Here is a 17,545-nt window from a genome sequence, read left to right as displayed (position 1 = left end):
TAAGCCTGAACCAAGAACTTTGCAATTGTTGTATGTATTTGATTCCAGTTAACCAATTTTAACTCTCATCTATATTTCCTTCTTTTTATGAATAAACCTTTAGATTTTAGATTCTAAAGGACTGGCAACAGCGTGATTTGTGGGTAAGATTTGACTTGTATATTGACCTGGGTATGGGGCTTGTAACCTTTTTTTTTTTGTTCTTTTACTGGGGTATTGGTTTTCATAACTGTTTATCCCCATATAGAGTGGTGCTGGTGGTGATACTGGGAATCTGGAGGGATTTGCTTGTTTGACTTCTGCTTAGCCACTGGGATGAAAGTGAAGTCCTCTCTGTTTGCCTGGTTGGGTGTAGCCTTGGGCTGCGAATGCCCTGCTCTTTCCTGAATTGATCCTCTCAGTAGTATCCCCCAAGAGCATGCCTTGTTATACCCATTAACAGCAGTACGTGGGTTAAGACTCATTGTATATCCCTATTTATATTTGGTCTCTGCTCAATCCCGTTATTCCAAGCTGAAGAGGAACCAACTCCAGGGGTGCTCTAGAGCTCAACCCCCCACAGAAAAAAATAGCAGGTGCTCAGAACCCACCTGCTACAGCTGTTCGATGGGGCTGTTGATCAGCTGTTCGGCAGCTGGGGAAAGTGCTTGGGTGAGGGCAGAGAACAGCAAGCCTCAGGTGGGAGGGGGCTTCTGGGGAAGGGTTGGATCAGGGGTAGGAACTGGTGGAGAGAGGGTGGGGCTGGGGGCTGAGCGGGAGTGGAGCACTCTGAGGGAAAAATAAAAGTCTGCACCTATGGTAAGCAGAGAGCGAGCAGTGAAAGGACCATGGTATATCCCCAGTGTCTAGAGGCAGCCAGTCCCCCCAGGATGGAACAACAAGTTCATAATTGATGATTGCCTGTTCTGTACATTTGATCATTACTTGTTAGGTTCACTCCCTCTGGGGCACCTGGCATTGCCACTGTCCAGACAGGACACTGAGCAACATGGACCTTTGGTCTGACCCAGTGTGGCTGTTCTTATGTTCTTATAATCTTTCCCATGGGATCAGAAAATCCACTGCTTTGTTCAGGGGCTGAGAACCTCAAGGTTCATTTGAGCAAAGTGAAAGTAGCGGAAATGGGACCCCTGTGCCGCACACTGTGCTGAGGTGCCCTGGGGAGACGTGGCTTTCACCTGGTGTCCAAGCCCCTGCCCAGGCTCAAGAAGTGTGAGGGGGGGTGAGAAGAAGCCACATGCCTGTTTGCGGTGCCTCTGATGTCCTAGAGGGGAAAAGAGAGAAAAGAGCTCTCAGTCTAATACCTCACACAGGGGGAGCCTTCCATTATGCAGAGAGTGGGGCTCACTCGACTCCTGTCTCTGCCCCCAGCTCCACCCCCACTCCAGCCCTTCCATCAAGGCTACAATCCTGCCCATTTCTGCCCCGTCCCTTGTGTGTGCCCTGTCCTTGCTTCTCCACTCCCCACCAACCCAGCCTCCTTCCTGCATGCCACAAAACAGCTGCTTGTGGCAGGTGGGAAGGAGAGGGCGAAGCGCTAATCTGCAGGGCCCATCTGTGGGCAGGACGTGGTGGGAGGATGGGGAGGTGCTGATAGGGAGCTGCCGGCGGGTTCTCCAGCCCTGGAGAACCCAGGGTGTCGCCACCTATGGGTGGGGCTGTCACACTCTGGGATCCAGGGTGATTGCCCTGTGCATGGTAAATTTAGACCCTCTTTACAGAATGAAGGAAGGGATCAGAGTTTGCAGCAGCACCAAGGGATGAGATTTCAGCAAACCACCTGCTGGCAGTTGTAGAATCCAACCTGTGAAAGTCCCCAGCACAGCAGAGCACCTGGATACAGGTGTTATCAGTGCAGCTCTCAGCACACTGGGGAGTTCTGCATAAAAATGGCTGGCTGGGTCCGGCCCACTGAGCTCAAGGCCAGCACCAGCCTGTGACTGCCCTGACAATACTGAGCTGAGAGCAGGACTGAGAATCAGGAAATGGATCCCTCGGGGGTTGCCCCGAAGTCTGAGGCTAAACCAACCTGTCCTGGGAATGGAAAGGGGGAGGCAGCCTAAGAAACAAGACTATTCAGGGACAGTAAAGGCTGCAGGGAAAGAATTAGGGAAAACAAGCAAAGCAGTGAAACGGTAACTGCCAGGCGTCAACGGGGATCAGAAAGGATTTTACAAACACCGGAAATGGAAACCCCGCCCTAGGCCCAAAGCCACGGATTGTCTGAGCGAATGGGGCTTTTCATCTCTAACATCTGCATGTCTGTAACTCTGCAAAGAACAGAGGGCTGCCCCTCGCTATTCTGGGGCCCCATGCAGCCCCCCTTGTGGTGGAGGACCCCAGGCCTTCGTGAGGGGGCTGGCCCGAAGCCTCTGCAGCCTGGCTTGGGGGGAACCACCCTCCTGCACTCACCAGTGGGCACCAAAAATTTGGTAGTGAGACCCCCTGGGTTAGATGCTCATGGAACAGGAACCGGACCCAGAGATTCTGCAGCGCGATCCCTTCAGCGATAGGACCCAGGAGCCGCCAGGAGGCAGCTCTGGGGCAGCAAGCGCTGGGCTCCGGCCCGGCAGCAGGAAGTGACTCGCAGCCGCTGCGGTGACTCTGGCTCCCAGGCTCGTGGCGAGATCCCCGAGCCCCGGCGGCTGGTGCTGGGAGCCCGGAGCCCTGGCTGCAGCCGGGAGAGGGGAATCTCCAGCAGGGCCCTTCCCGCTGCTCCCCAGGAGCCTCTCCCAGGCCAGGGCAGAGCCCCCAGCCCGGCCCGGCCCCTGCCCCGGGGGCCCGCTCGGAGGAAGGTGAATGAGAGACCGCCCCCCCCCAGGGCTGCAGGGGGAGTTTGGCTCCAGGCTTCCCAGCGGGAACCAGACTCTCCTCCACCCCACGGTCTGTGTTCCCTGTCAGGGCCCCATGCACCCCCGAACACCCCAGCCAACCCCTCCACGCCCACCATGCCAGTGCCCCCACCTCATTCTGCATTCAAATACCCCCCCATGCATTCAGGGGTTCCCCCTCAGGCAACACCTCTCAGTGCCCCTCAGAAATCCCACAGCTAAGTGTCCCCTCGCCTCCCTTAATTTTACAGCCCCCCTCCACAACCACCACCAGTCCAATGTGCCACCACCAAAACCAAGAGAAAGGACAGACCAACACAACGAGCAGAACTTTTAATATTTTTTTTAAAAGCCAGGGCGGCAACCTGAGGTACCCCAGTAACACCCAGACCACACCCCCAGTAGACCCTACCCCCGGCTGGTGGACCCAGGTGACCATAAACTGACCAAGATTAGCACAGGACAGTGGGTGGGCCACTCCCCACCCCCAACCAACCCCCATAAAGCCAACCCCCCCCCCATCACCATCCCAGCCAGGCCAATCCCCCTCAACTCCCTCAAACCCCGCTGCAGCCTTCGCCAGCCCCCACCCCACAACACAGCCTGGGTTTTCCCCTCCCCGCAGCTGCTGCTCCCAGCAGTCCAGTCCCCCCACTCATGCGCTGTAACTGCCAGCCAAGCAGCACAAGGGCACGGTAAATCGATGCTGCCCCGCTACAGCTACTGCTATTCCCCCCCCCCAACAACAACCCCCCTGCAGTGAGCCAGCGCAGCCACGTCGGGGTGGGGCAGTGCAGCGTGGGGCAGCCAGCAGCCCTCCCCGCCCCACCTCTAAGGAACAACTCAAGGTCCCTGCACCCGAGCCAGGCGCCCACGACAGCCACGTGGAGCCGCAGGAGGAGCGAGAAACGGGACCGGCAGCAGCCGGTGGATCCCAAAAGCAAAACCAAACAATCGCGCAGGCGCAGTAATGAGTCTTTAAAGCTTTTTTAAAGCCGATTGGGTAACCGGGAGCCAATCACGCTCTCGGGAGGGAAATTAAAAACCAACCAACAAAACAGGCAGAAGCCCCGCCCCCAGGGGCGGTCCTAGAACCAGCGACATTCGCTGCAGGAGAGAAGCCGCGTGAGGCCGGCCGGGCTCTGCCTTGGCAGCTCCTGCAGCAGCCGCCGGGTGTTTCCCTGCCTGGGACTGACTCGGCTGCTGCTGAGCGGGGAGGAGCCCCCGGGGAACACTACAGCCTGCAGGCGTTTGTGTGACGTGTGCCCCAGGGCCCCGTGGCTGGGGGGCAGCCCCCTATGGAGATGCTGGGGTGACCAGATGTCCCATTTTATAGGGACAGTCCTGATTTTTGGGACTTCTTCTTATATAGGATCCTATTACCCCCCACCCCCGTCCTGATTTTTCACACTGGCCGTCTGGTCACCCTAGGTGATGCCCTTGAAGGAGCAGAGTGTGTGTGTCTGAGGAGAGAGACCCATTATTCATTGATATGTTAAATATATGTCACTGCCAGTTTTAAGCATTTTTCCCAATATTTGTTGAGTTAAATGTTCACAATTGCACAGAACTCTGGGTTTAGCATTTCCTTCCAATTGTTCTCAAGTTCAGTTTTCACAGTTGTGGGAAATTATGGGGGGATACATCAATAGCGAGTCAGACCCCAATGTCAGATTTAATCTCAACAGATTCAAAAAGGTGAAGCTTTATAACCATGAAAACACAGCTGGTCGCATCACCTGTCAAAAGATGCAGAGTCACTGGCCTTCAAACACAAAAAAGTTCTCAAGCAGCCTTGTTCTTACTTTGCATATCTCCAATTATCATTTATTATCAATTGAAATATTTTATTCATTGGTCTGTGTGTAGACAGCAAAAGCCAGGGTTGCCAACATTTATGAATAAAAGCTCATTCTTCCAAGCCTTGTGATAATAAACTCTCAGGGTAAAACCTTGGTTAAGCTGCAATCAGTGTTTTCAAGACCTGATTCTCATTTTTACTAATGCTGCTTTGGCTCAGTGGAAAGGGGCTGCAGCATCACCAACTTCATGGTTTTGTCATGACGTTTACAATATTGGGTGTGTTTGATGAAGCCCCAGCTCCTGGAAGCATGTGAGGAGGTGAGACTCTCGCCTTTTCTTTTCTAAACAAAGGAAGTATCTAGCTCTCTTTGTTGCAGAAAAATACATAAAAATTTCACCCCAGTGCAGTCAGGGCTCAAGCAAAATTTTTTAGGGCCCAGTACAAACTTGTAACTCAGGCCTCCTTCTACACATGGTAATGGGAGTTGCAGCCTGGGCTGGGCCCCTAGGGTCTCCGGGCCTTAAGTGTACCCTTCTCTCCACTGCCCCCCCCCCAATGTGGGGGCCCTGGGTGCAGTCTAAAGCTCTGAGAAACCAAAAGGCAAATAAAATAATACTAATATTTACTATTTATTATTATTAAATCTCATGATTTGGGGGTCTGGCCTGATTTAAGATTTTGAAATGCCTGGGGTTGGCAGTGCTGTGCCAGTGAGAATTCAGACCATAAATCTCTATCAGTTACCCAAGGGATCCCCTAAATGAGTGTCATCGTTGATCTAACACAGCACAGTGAACAGAAAGGGGAAACAGACACAGAGCTGGGCTGTGGGCCCCAAGCAGGACATGAGCATAGTGCCCCCAGGCCTGCCAACAGCAATTCTGGGCCCCAGGGCAGAACAGATAATGGCCCCCCACTGGTGCCCGCATGCACAAGCTGCACCCAAGTGGACTCTGTCTGCCTGACATTTGTGTGGTGCTGCGCCTGCGCTAGACTGCACTCAGGGCCCCCACTCAACTGCGCTGCTGGGCGTGCTCCTCTGGCATGGCCAGGGCTTCCACATGCCCACCCGCCTGCCTTCGCTCCTGCCACTAGTACCACCCCATGCGCCATAGATGCTGACTTTTGGTTGAGCCGGTGGGTGCCCCATCCCGGCTCCTCCTCCTTCCCCGAGTCCAAGCCCCCACTTCACCCTACTCCACCGCTTCCTGCCCCTGCTCTGCCCCCTCCTGCCTTATGGGTGAGATGTGTGTGTCTGGGGGGGGGGCTCAGTCTGGCCCCAAAACTGACAATTTTCAGCAGATTTATACACTTCTTTCATACTCTACTTATTGAATGTGTGTCTATCATTATTAAAATAGCAGTGAACTACAGCATTACATTAGCATGAATTACAGTGTATTAAAATCATTACACTCAGCTACAAGCTGTCTCCAGTAACACCCCAGTCTCTGTGCTTCACCTCTGCTTAGCGATTGTTTGGGAGCTGAGGGCCACTCACGGCTGTGGGAAGGTGGACGGGAGATACAAGCACTGGGGAGATTTTCCCCTCTCCCTTCCTATTGCTCTCCCTGCCCTTTTCCCTCGCTCTTGTTTCTTTTCTAAGTCCTTGTTCCCCTTCCTGATGTTTCCCGCTTCTTGCTTCCTACCCGTGTCCATTTTCTCATGTCTCTCTGCTCCCCATCTCCTAGTGGCTCTGTCTAGTGCCCACTCCCACCCACCCACTCAAAATAGTAGAGGAGGTTCCCCATTCTTGAGTAGGAAGGGTGTCCCAGTGGTTAAGACACAGGCCTGGGGCTCAGGTGTGCTGGGTTTGGTTCTCTGCTCTGCCGCTTAGTCTTGCGAAAGTCACTTCACCTCTGTGTACCTTAGATCCCACCTGCCATGTGGGGCTAATACTGATCCTGCCTCCTAGGCTGAATCCCTTCATGGCTGGGTGGTGAGAGGGGAAACAGAGATACCAAGGTGAGTAGATTTGGGCTGAATTTCTCCACAGCCTGAGAGTAAGAGCTAGCTTCATGCAGAGGGCATGGGAGAGAGAGGGACTCAGCTGTTGGGGCTTCAGCCCCACATCTTTTTGCACCCCACCCCACCCTACGTGGTTCCTGCCGGAGTCCAGGGCTTCTCCTACCCACCCTGCCCAACCCCTCACCCATCTACCATGGTCCGGGGCTTCTTCTCCCCACCCTTGGCCGATACAGCTCCTGGAAGGGTTGGGGGCTTTTCCCTTCCTTAATGTGCCACTGCACCCATCCAGCGCGTGCGCCTAGGAACCCTGCAGCCTGCTGGGGCCATTTCAAAGGGCCTGGGGTTCCCAGCCACCACCATCACTACCAGGCAATGGCAGCTGCCGTGACTGGAGGCCCCGGACGTCAGACGGTGGGTTCCTGTTTGCGGCTTCCTAAACAGAGAAAGACACCCCTCTGCAGCCCAGATTTAGGCACCTATCGATGAGACGGACGTGACTTAGGACATCCCTTCCCCCCTTGTCGGCATCTCCCATTGGCTAGCTTACATGGCTCCCCACCTACTGAGGTGGCTTCTGTGAATCACATTGTAAGGTGCCTCTGTAGCCCTGGCATTGTCTAGGGAGTTTAGGCCCCTCACTCAGCTCTGAAGGTCACAGTGCTGCTGTTCCTGTGATGTTCTCGCTCCCTAAAAACTACTCACTGTGACACTCAGCATTGCAACACCCGAGTCCTTGCACGGATCGCACCCTGTGCAACCAGTCACCTCTCCGCAGAGCACAGCTGAGCAATTCCTGATTGACATGGGTGTGCACAGGCCAGAGGCAAAGCACAGGCTGGAGAGAGACACATCACACAGTAAAATCCCAACTCTCTTTTCAGAGGCCCAATATTCCTTGCAGCTGGGACAGTAAAGTGCAACAAAGAAGAATTGTTTGTAATGTTTTATTTACAGGAAGTAACTGGAAAGTAGGAAAGTAAAAGGAGCTGAGAAGGAGCTTTAATAACACAACACGGCCAGGAGATCCCCAGCTACTGAGAACAGTTTTCTTAATGGCACTAAAATAGCACCAATGGCCAGGGATTAATATAGGGAACTTACAAGTTACAGTCTCACTTTCAGTAACATGTAATAAATCTCCCTGTCCCGCTCATGCTCCCTTTCCTTTCATACTGTCCTTTTCTATTCATTATTGTTCTAGCCTCACTTTCCATCCCTCTTCATTTCCCTGTGTCTCGCCTCCCTGTCACAGAACATCCCCCTTGGCTGCTCTCCTCTTTCCCTGATCTTATCCCTTCCCCTCGAGCTGATCCCCGGCTGGGAGCCCTCAGTGAGATCTAAGGACACAGATCTGTACAAAACGCTCCCTGCAGCTGCTGCTTCTCCCCAACCCCCCAAACCCTGATTGATTCATGCCATGTCCCTGCCACCCCCACCTCCGCCTGTCCCCTGACCGGCTGTTAGTGCTACCCCCTGCCCAGCCCCCACCTCTGCCCCTCAGGGTCCTTCCTGCAGCTTCAGGGGTTCTTCCCCCTCCCATCCCTGGGGCTGCAGAGAGGGGGGGGAGGTGATTCCAGGGGCCATAGAGATGAGGAGCGAGAGGCTGGGTAGATAGGAGTCCTCCAAGGTCATAGAGACTGGACTGTGTGTGTGGCTAGAGAGGCTGATTTCCGGTCCCCACCTCTGCCGTGTGTCTCAGGGACACAGTCGGATCCGGGATCCCGGCCACACCCAGAACCAGGGTCGGATTCTCCCCCCTGGGACGGAGCCCGGCGGGAAAGTGAAGATCGGGGCCTCGTCACCAGCATCGATAAATGTCACCTGCCCCCGGTCACAGTCCAGACAAACCCGGATCCTGCTGGGGACCCGGCTCAGGGGCAGGGGGGTCACAGGGGAGGTGAGAGCCTGGAACTGATTCCTCCATCGCTCCACAGCCCAGATCCCCCCCTCAGGGCTACGGCTGATCTCTCCCTTCCTCCTCACAGACTCTCTGGCCACCCCCACACCCCAGCCTCCCCCATCCCCCACCTCCACCTCCCAGCAATGTCTCCCCGAGGTGAATCCCTCACAGCCCAGCACACAGGACCAAAAGTCAAATCTCTCAGGGTTGTTGGGCAGTTGCTGCTGCGTGTCTCCCCATCTCATACTTTTTCTATCCTCAGACAGGACAAGTTGGGGATGAGCTGTATCTGGATCCAGAGTCACATTCGCTGGAGAGAGAATCAGAGCATCAGGGGCAGAGCTCAGCCCGGGGGGAGTCTGGGACCATTTCTCACGCTCCCCAGGAGCCTCGTTCTGGCTAGAACAGGCCTGGATCCCAGGGAGCTGCCTGTCCTGGGCACCTGAGACTGAGCAGAGATGTCACTGCAGCTCTGCAGTCTTTGTAATGGATCCCACTTCATTAGTTCTCATTTATCACAGAGACTTCAGCTCCCACATCCCACTGCTGGTGCTCCCCCATTCCCAGCAGCACAGACACAGCCAGGAAGGCATCAGAAGCTTTCATTGAGGGAGCAGAAGTGGCAGGTACCAGCTTTAAACCCCAGAGGGAAGCTCCCTCCCCTAATGCAGCCTCCACTCCCAGGCCAGGGAACAGAGAGGAAGGTGCAGAAATGGGGAAAAGCAACTAAAAAACAGAGAGTAGGAGGTGGCATTGGGTGGGGGAGCCCCAACCCCAGCCCAGAGAGAAGGGAGGAGCTGACAGCATCAAAGGGAGAGCATCTCCCCAATCCAGGAAGCAGAGAGCAGCTCCAATGGGAGAGCCCAGCCCTGCCCAAAGGAAAGGGAGGATGTTGGAGAAGAGCGATGGGGAGACCTCCTGCACCGGGGTGAAGCAGAGGGATGTGGCAGAGAGCTCTGTTTGGGGGCGACTCAGTTAAGAGTGTTTGTGTTCATCAGCGTGGGCATGAACTCAGTACGAAGGGTGGTGTCAGGACTGTTTTTGTGTCCTCGTCCACTCCATGGCCCTGACCGAGGCCATGTCCCCTGGCCAGGCTGGGAGATTTGCCCGCTCTGGAGAGCCTCTGACACGCCATCTGCCCTGGAAATGGGTCTGGGGGCTCTGAGAGCAGCTGCCGGCCCATGTCCTCACTCCTTGGTATGCACCACCTTGGCTAGTGGAGGATCCCCAGTGCAGTCCCTGGATGGTGTCCCAGTTCTGGCTTCTGGCCTGGCCAGGGCCTCAGAGAAAGAGGAGCAGGGGTGGGGCCACTGAGAGAGGCCAGCACCAGGGAGAAGTTGGTGCCACAGGCAGGGGCTGCTCTACACAGAGAGGAGCTGATCAGCTGCCCTGCCCAAAGCACAGACACTGCCTGCCATGCTCCACACCTGCCAAGGCTTGCAGTGTGGGGTGGCAACATGGTCCTCTTCCCCCAAACTATGCCCATGCTGAAAAGTGTCCTGGTCATCCCACCTTTAAAAGTGTGGGTGGGTGGGGGACGGGACATGGGCCCCTGGATCTCCCTACTCTTTAATGTGTTACTTTTCGGCCTATGTGTGTCATGGTCGACTTCAGTTTGGTTGGTAACTTTAGCTACAATCTTATGAAGATGTTGTCTCTGGAATTTTCTCATAATTTAAAGGCAATCTTCCCCCGCAGACTCACTCTGTCTGTATGCTCCAAATGATTCTCCCCTTTTTCTCTCCAGTTCAGACGGCAGAGTGTCTTGGGGGAGAAAGGAGAAGAGAGATGAGATTTCAGACTTTCATATTTATAAGAGCATCCCCACTCTGAAACTGTTTTATAATTATGGCAGAGAAACAGACAGAGAGGCCCAGAGACGCACTCAGGTATTTAATATAAAAAGGTCGGAAACCTATTTCCCCTCTCAATCAGGCATCCCTCAGCAATGGAGCCAGCAGCCTTACAGCCTCACAACCATCCCAGGACACACAATCTGTGAGAGATTTACTTTTCCCTCCTCATCCCCTCCCACCCTTCAGACTAAAGTTGGTTTGTCTCATTCATTTACTGCCTTTTGTCATAACCTAGACCCAGAGTCTGCAAAGACTTTGGCGTAAAAGTAACTTTACCCACTTGGGTCCCTTTGACACTAATGGGATGTTGAGAGTTTCCTAAATCCTGGCTCTAATTGTGAGCTGTTGGGTCTGTTTACTCAGCGTCTCTACAGAAAGCAGCACGACGGGACCTCGTCCTCCATAGGCAGAAATAGAAATAATAGTAAAATTATTTTATCAAGGTGGAAATTGAGGTGGGGGAGGATTGGCTCAATGGGTCCGATTCCCCCCTGTACCGGGAAAAGGAGAGGGGAGGGGCCATTTGTGATTCTGCTGTTCAGTGACTGCAGGGGCTGGTGCAGACCTTGGCACAGGCTGAGGAAGTTCTGAAGCCAGACGGAGTTACATCCCAATGACAATGGCCCCCATGTGTTTTAGCCACTGTGCAGAGTGTGTGAGGCCGAGCTTTACATGGCCCATGGCCCTCTATCCCTTGTCCACCCTCTCTCTCTTCCACTCACCCTCACCCCATTCCCAGCCCCCTCAGGAACACGCCTTGTGCCTGCAGCTGCTGGGGAGGAGGCACAAGAGGCGCCTGTGCTGGAGGGATTCCTGATCGTGGGGGAGGGGCTTTCTCCTTCCCTACAGCCCATTTGGCCCAAACTAGCTGCAAACGGGACCAGAGCTCAGTGATTGGCTGGATCCGCCTTTGAGAAATGTTCCTCACGGTGGGTGATGGGGCAGTAGAAGGGGAGGGCTCTAAGCTATAGAGAGTTCTTTGCCACGTGTCTGGCTGTTGGGTCTTGCCAAAATGCTCGGTATTCAACTGACCACAATATCTGGGATGGGGAAGTCGGATTGATGAGAGCCTGGGGATTTTTTTCCTTCCTTCCTCTGCAGCGAGGGGCACGAGTCAGTTGAAGTTTTAAACTAGAGTCACTGGTGGATTCTCTGTAACTTGTGTAGTGGGGCAGTTACCCCCCTCCTGCGATAAAAGGAGGTAAAAGGTGAAAAGCAGCTGAGGTCGGCTGAGTGGGGAGGCAGCCACAGCTGGGGCCACACCCAATTAGGCCACAACTGTCCCCTGATCAAAGGGCTGGGAGCTTGGCAGGCAAGAGTCTCACTGCAGGGCTGCCTGGGAGCAGAGCACAGGGTACCTTACACAGAGCAGGGCTGGGGTGGCGCAGGCAGAGCTGGGCAGCTCTGGCCTGGCAAGTCCCCAGGCTGAAGCCTTGTTAAGGGCCAGGAATGGTACTAGGGCTAGAAAGGCAGTAGGTCCAACCCCTTTGCTAATGATGAGTGGACATTGTGGACTGCAGGCTGCCCCAGAGAAAGGGGGCTAGATGACTGGCTGACGCAAGGTGGGTATAGAGGGTTGGGGCTCCCCTGGGAGAGGAGACCCAGTGCTGTGGGCAGAACCCCAATGTAAGGGGCACTCGGGTCCAGGAGGGACATGGAGGGGCCTGAGGGAGGAGAGACACTGGCCAGCAGTGGGTGCTCTGGAGCTGGAAAGCTAATTCCCTGACTGACCAGCAGGAGATGCCGCACTGCTGAGTGCTCAACCTGTTACACTTGAAGTTTTCAAATCATGATTTAAGGACTTCAGTAACTTGGCCAGAGGTTAGGGGTCAATTGCAGGAGTGGGTGGGTGAGATTCTGTGGCCTGCAATGTGCAGGTGGTCAGACTGGATGATCATGATGGTCCCTTCTGGCCTTAAATTAAGAAATGATTCAAAGACTTTAACAGCATCATCTAAGTGTGAACCAATTGATCAGCACCATTCTCTTCTCAGAGGTGCATCCCAATTTCCATTCCTAGATCCCTTCTAGGTACCTTTGAACTTCCCCAGAATCTCCAATAGCACAATCCTTTTCTGGGAGAAACCACTGACTCGCTCTTCCAGTTCAGGAGAAATCTCCTCTGGCTGCTGGAACTTCCCCTTCTCACACCTGGAGAGAAACAATGTCAGGTGATTTATATTTCACTGTGTGACTCATTATAAGTTCTGGCTAGTGAGTTGCTGCTCTAATGGGCCTGGAGTTCGAATTCCTCGACTTCTCCCAGCCTCAGAGCAGATGCAACACAACCCATGGCCAAGCAACGTTCCCTTCAAAGGTCTGGAGAGATCAGCTCTGGGGACAAAAAGCTAATTGAGTCTCCATGGCCAATTCGCTCCTTGGCCTCCATGCTCTGAGGGTCGGGAGGTTCCCAGGTGAAGTGCTGTAGAAATCTGCCTCTAGGAACTAGACTGAGACACCAACTCCCCCCTTCCCAGTACATTCCACACAGGTCTCCAAACAGCCCTCAGATGGGGAAAGACTCTTGAAAACTACTGCCCTGTGCTGAATAGTGACCAGTACCCAGCAGTGACAGGCCCATATTCCATCCCCACAATCCTGAGGCAGCCAGTACCCCAGGGAGGTGACATCTCTGGGAAATACTTGAGGTCAGTCTTTCCCACTGACTGGAGAATTCCAGAGTCTTCTGTACAAGAGTTAGCACCCCAGGATGAAGGTGATCAGAGACATTTGTATCCAACATGTGATCTACCCACATATTTTGCTGTAGAGTCCTGTGGAGATGCGGTGCTACCCACATCATCAAGCTCTTTCCCAGCATTGTGGAGTGCGAGGGAGCCACGTACCTGCTCAAGGTGGTTCTGACATCCTAGAGGAGAGAGAGACAAAAGAATTTCAGTCCCCTCTGACACACACACACACACACACGGGATTCCAGGGAAGGGATTTAGGAAGTATGGGGGAAGAGACCCTGCCCTGGCCCCAGGGCCATTGATTTTCTGAGCTAAAGAGGTTTTTCAATCTTTCATATCCCTGTGACTCTGCTAAGAATACTACTCACTCAGATGTCAGCAATGCATATGCCGAGTTACACTGAGATCTCCGACTGCTGGACTCCAGTGCTTATGATTCAGCAGCCCGCTCCCCCCTCTGTGGGGGTCTGGCAAGTTTCTAATGATGAGTTCCAGTTTCCAATTGTTCCTGCAGGTGCTTAACCCCATGCTCCACCTCCACTCCAAACCTTCCCCAATGCCACACCCCAGCCCAACTCTTCTCACTTCCACTCAACCTCCACTCTGTCTCTTCCTCGTCTCCTCTTGTGAGCTGCCATAAATATAAAGGAAAGAGTAACATAAAATACCTCCCTGCAGCTGTACTGAATCGCTTGATGTGTAAGAGGTTAAGAAGCTCAGATAACCTGGTTGGCTCCTGACCAGAAGGACCAATAAGGAAAGAAGCTACTTCCAAAGATGGTGGGTTGGGGGAGGTTTTGTTCGGGCTCTGTTTGTTTGTTCCCTCTCCTGACCGCGACATAGACCAAGCAGGTACAACATCTCCTGAAAACCTACCTGAAATGATCCATCTAAGATTACAAAAATTCTAACTAAGGCAAGGACATGCGTTAGGTTATTTTTGGTTTTAGCTTGTGAATTGTCCCTATGCTAAGAGGTAGTTTTATTCCTGTTTTGTAACTGTGAAGCTGAGTCCAGAGGGGAGTCCTCTGTGTTTGAAATCTTTTTATTACCCTGTAAAGTTACCTTCTATCATGATTTTGCAGGTGTGATTCTTGTATTTTTTTCTTTATAATAAAGTACTTCTTTAAAGAACCTGATTGATTTTAGTGTCCTAAAGATAAGGGTATGGTCTGTACTGACATTAAAGGCAATTGGTTGGTATATTATTCTCATGCCTCCCCAGGAAAGGGGGTGAAGGGGCTTGGGGGGATATTTTGGGGGAATAGGTTCCAAGTGACCCATCTCTGAAATTTTGTTTAAAATCACTTGGTGGTGGCAGCAATACCGTCCAAGGACAAGGAAAGGAATTTGTGCCTTGGGGAAGTTTTTAACCTAAGCTGATGGAATACAAGATGAGGGGGTCTTTCATGTGGGTCCCCACATCTGTACCCCAGAGTTCAAAGGGGGGAGGGAATCCTAACATGAGCACACTCCCTCCCCGCTCCTCCACCTCCCTCCCAGCATCTCCTGCACACAGTGGAACAGCTGATTGTAGCAGGCAGATGGTGCTGGAAGCAGGGGGAGGAATTGATGGGCAGGGCTGACAGTGGGTGGCACTGAGGGGGAGAACTAGCTGTCCTGGACCACCCACCTCTGTTTCTCATTCAGTCTCACCTGCAGGAATTCACTCGCTGGCTTCTGACACTTGCCCTCCAGCTCACTGATCAGCTCATTGAGATGGGAAATCTGCTTGGAGAGTTTACTGACATTTTCATTGTGGATCCTCACAATCTCCTCATCCAGCTTCTCCAGCTGGGCCAGCAGGAGTCGCTCTTGTTCCTCCAGGAACTGCTGCAGTTGCTGAAATTCAGACACAATCTTCTGCCTCTCGCTTTGTGTTTGTTTCTGTGTGAAATAGGGCAAGGGCTGGTCAGGGACATGGATGGAGCCCGGGGTCCTTTCATGGAGAGCTGAGTGTGCAGGAAGGGTGATTTTCTTGAAAATCCTCAGATATTCTGACAATTGACTCTACTTGTGGGTACTAGGCAGGGGATTCTCTCACACCTTCCTTTTGGCCCTGTATCCCATCGAAAGGGGATGTTCTCTGTCAGTCATGGTCAGCATCTTCTGTATTTATGGTCTGTGGAATTCAGACCCAGAGCAGCAGGAGGCAGGACTAGCAACTACACTGACAGAGATGCAGGGGTGTTAAAAGAAACAAATGTTTTAAAAATGCACAAAATGTCTAGACACAGTTGAACAAAGCACTTCATGGAGACATTTGTGTGAATTCAGGCAAGCACAAGGGCTATCTCATCGACTGCAAATGGAAGCTTAAGGCTTGTCCTACACGTGATCAAAGCCAAGCAATCATGGGTCATGGAAGAAACACCAAACATAGGCCCCATGTTCACAAAGCCACACAGAGGAGTCTGCCTCCAATCAGACCTCCGCACTGCCAGCCCTGCTGGTCATAAACAACAGGCCACCTACCAGATATCTCGCAATTCCCCCTCTCCAGTCGCTTCATCCCAGCAGACTTTTCTCTCTCCTTCCTCAGAGTCTTCAATGGGCCATAGGATTCTTTCCTAGAGAAACAAAGATGATTTGGAAGTTTCTATATGGAAAGTTGGAAGAAGGTGCTTGGAAGTGGGTGTTTTTGCCACCACAAAACCCGAAGATGACTGTGGTCTACATCACTTGTGACAGATCAGACCAGCAAGGAGAATGAAACCTCTTAATGGAAAACTAGAGCGTGTACATTCCATCGAGTTACCAATTCTGGTTCAGTGTTTTTAAGTAGAATTAGCAGAGATCTCATTATACAAAGCTTTATCTGGTATTGTGAATTGATTAAATGGTACAAGAGCATAACAGGGCAACTGGAGTCCACATGGGGGTGAATCAATAAACCCTGTTTTTTGAAGTTTAAACAAAAACCAAAGTGATACAATGTCGGAAGCTCACCAGGTTTAAATATGGCTGGGGATTATCAGCCCTGAATCCCTGGGGCTCCAATGGTATGTGCAAGACCTGGTCTAACACCAAGGCAAAACTGTGAGACTAGGAGGCCATTCGTACTGGTCTGAAGCAGCACAGTCCAGTTTTGTGGAAGCACCTATCACTGTCGGTAGGGACCCAGCCTGGACGTGCTTTTGTCTGGTGCAAAAGGGGGAGCAAGAGACTGAGGCTGCAGGAGACACGTGTTAGAGTGGGGGCGGGGCTGGGTGGCAATCTTCATGCAAGAATGAGCAGGCGGGTGACACGCTGGAAAAACGGAGGTGGGGGTCCACACAAGGGTGACTGATAATGGTGAGGCAAGGCCCATTGCAGGCAGGCGTGGGTATATCCAATTCCTGGGATCCTCAGTGACACATCTTATTAGACATGATGCAGAATATGTAATAAAGGACAAGGTGGGGTTTGCCCCATGCTGTCACATAACCCCTTTCGCGTGGCAATGGCCCCTCCCCCTGGGGAGGTACCCCACAGCCCATTCCCTGGTAAAGATCCCAGAAGCAGTGCATTCTGGGAGATTTCAAAAGGCTGCCTGGTGGGACTAATGGAACCACTCTGACTGGTTCTTGCCCACGTACAGAACAGAAGAGCTCAGACTGGCACCGCTCAGCTCCAGCCTGGGGTTGGTTTTGCTACAATCCAGTGTAATCCCAGTGGTACTTGGCATGGACCTGAGCTGTCTGGAGCCCTTTTGTGTGCAGACTGAAGGTGCTCGGGGTCCTACGCAGCATTCAGCCCAGTGATCTCCTCTAGTGCAGGCCGGCAGCATCTGAGTTTAATCCTTCAGGGAGCGACACAGGAGTTCAGAATTCCAGTGAGAAACCTCCTCTCCCTGGTGGGCCTGGGACCTTTATCAAGGGGTCTCTCCCTCCTAACAGACACAATTCATCACTGGGTGGGGCTGATGCTAAGATGGCAGCATGGCAAAGTGGTTTGCGTCTTGGACTGGGTCTGGGGACATCTGGGTTCTATGCTAAGCTTCCAGGAGTGGCCCAGGGTTGGGACAGGCAGGGAGCCTGCGTTAGCCCCGCTGCACTACTGACCTGGAGCGACCTGACCTAAATCAGGGCTGTCCAGCTGGAGTCAGCTTCCCATACCCCCTCCTGCACTCCAACCCCCTACAGCAGCCCTGACCCTCTTCCCAGAGCCAGCACCCTGTGCCCACACTGGCACCCCAACCCCCTGCCCCAGCCTGGAGCCCTCTCCTGCTCCCCAACCCGCTGCCCCAGGCTCAGCCCAGAGCCCCCTCCCACACTGCAAACCCCTCGGCCCCAGCCCACGGCCCACACCCCCACCTGAATCCCAACCTCCTGCCACAGACCAGCGAAAGTGAGTGAGGGTGGGGGAGAGCAAGCAATGGAGGGGGGGATGGAGTGAGCGGCGCTTCTGGGTGAGGGGGGGGTGCAGATCCTGCTTTCAAGATTTGATATTTTGCCTCTGTTGCCGCGCTGCCAGATCATTAATTTTATTAGAGCATCTCCCGTACAATGAAG

General features: G+C 53.1%; 2 protein-coding genes across 3 annotated transcripts in view; one reads left to right on the top strand and one right to left on the bottom strand.

The window, feature by feature from the left end:
• The window catches only part of LOC116823721 (zinc finger protein RFP-like), a 415,971-nt gene that overhangs the window by 209,428 nt on the left and 188,998 nt on the right, over positions 1-17,545 (top strand). The window lies entirely within an intron of this gene.
• LOC116823268 (zinc finger protein RFP-like) overlaps positions 7,533-17,545 on the bottom strand; it is a 41,166-nt gene continuing 31,153 nt past the window's right edge. Inside the window, exons 3-7 of the mRNA XM_075071628.1 lie at positions 14,709-14,939; positions 13,206-13,228; positions 12,395-12,510; positions 10,208-10,267; positions 7,533-8,813 (exon numbers count right to left, since the gene is read on the bottom strand). Of these exons, the coding sequence (XP_074927729.1) occupies positions 8,299-8,813; positions 10,208-10,267; positions 12,395-12,510; positions 13,206-13,228; positions 14,709-14,939 (945 nt within the window). The 3' untranslated portion in view covers positions 7,533-8,298. The remainder of the gene's footprint in view (positions 8,814-10,207; positions 10,268-12,394; positions 12,511-13,205; positions 13,229-14,708; positions 14,940-17,545) is intronic.

Source organism: Chelonoidis abingdonii, chromosome 12 (assembly GCF_003597395.2).
Source record: "Chelonoidis abingdonii isolate Lonesome George chromosome 12, CheloAbing_2.0, whole genome shotgun sequence".
Classification (NCBI taxonomy): Eukaryota; Metazoa; Chordata; order Testudines; family Testudinidae; genus Chelonoidis; species Chelonoidis abingdonii.
This window is presented reverse-complemented; position numbering and strand designations above follow the sequence as displayed.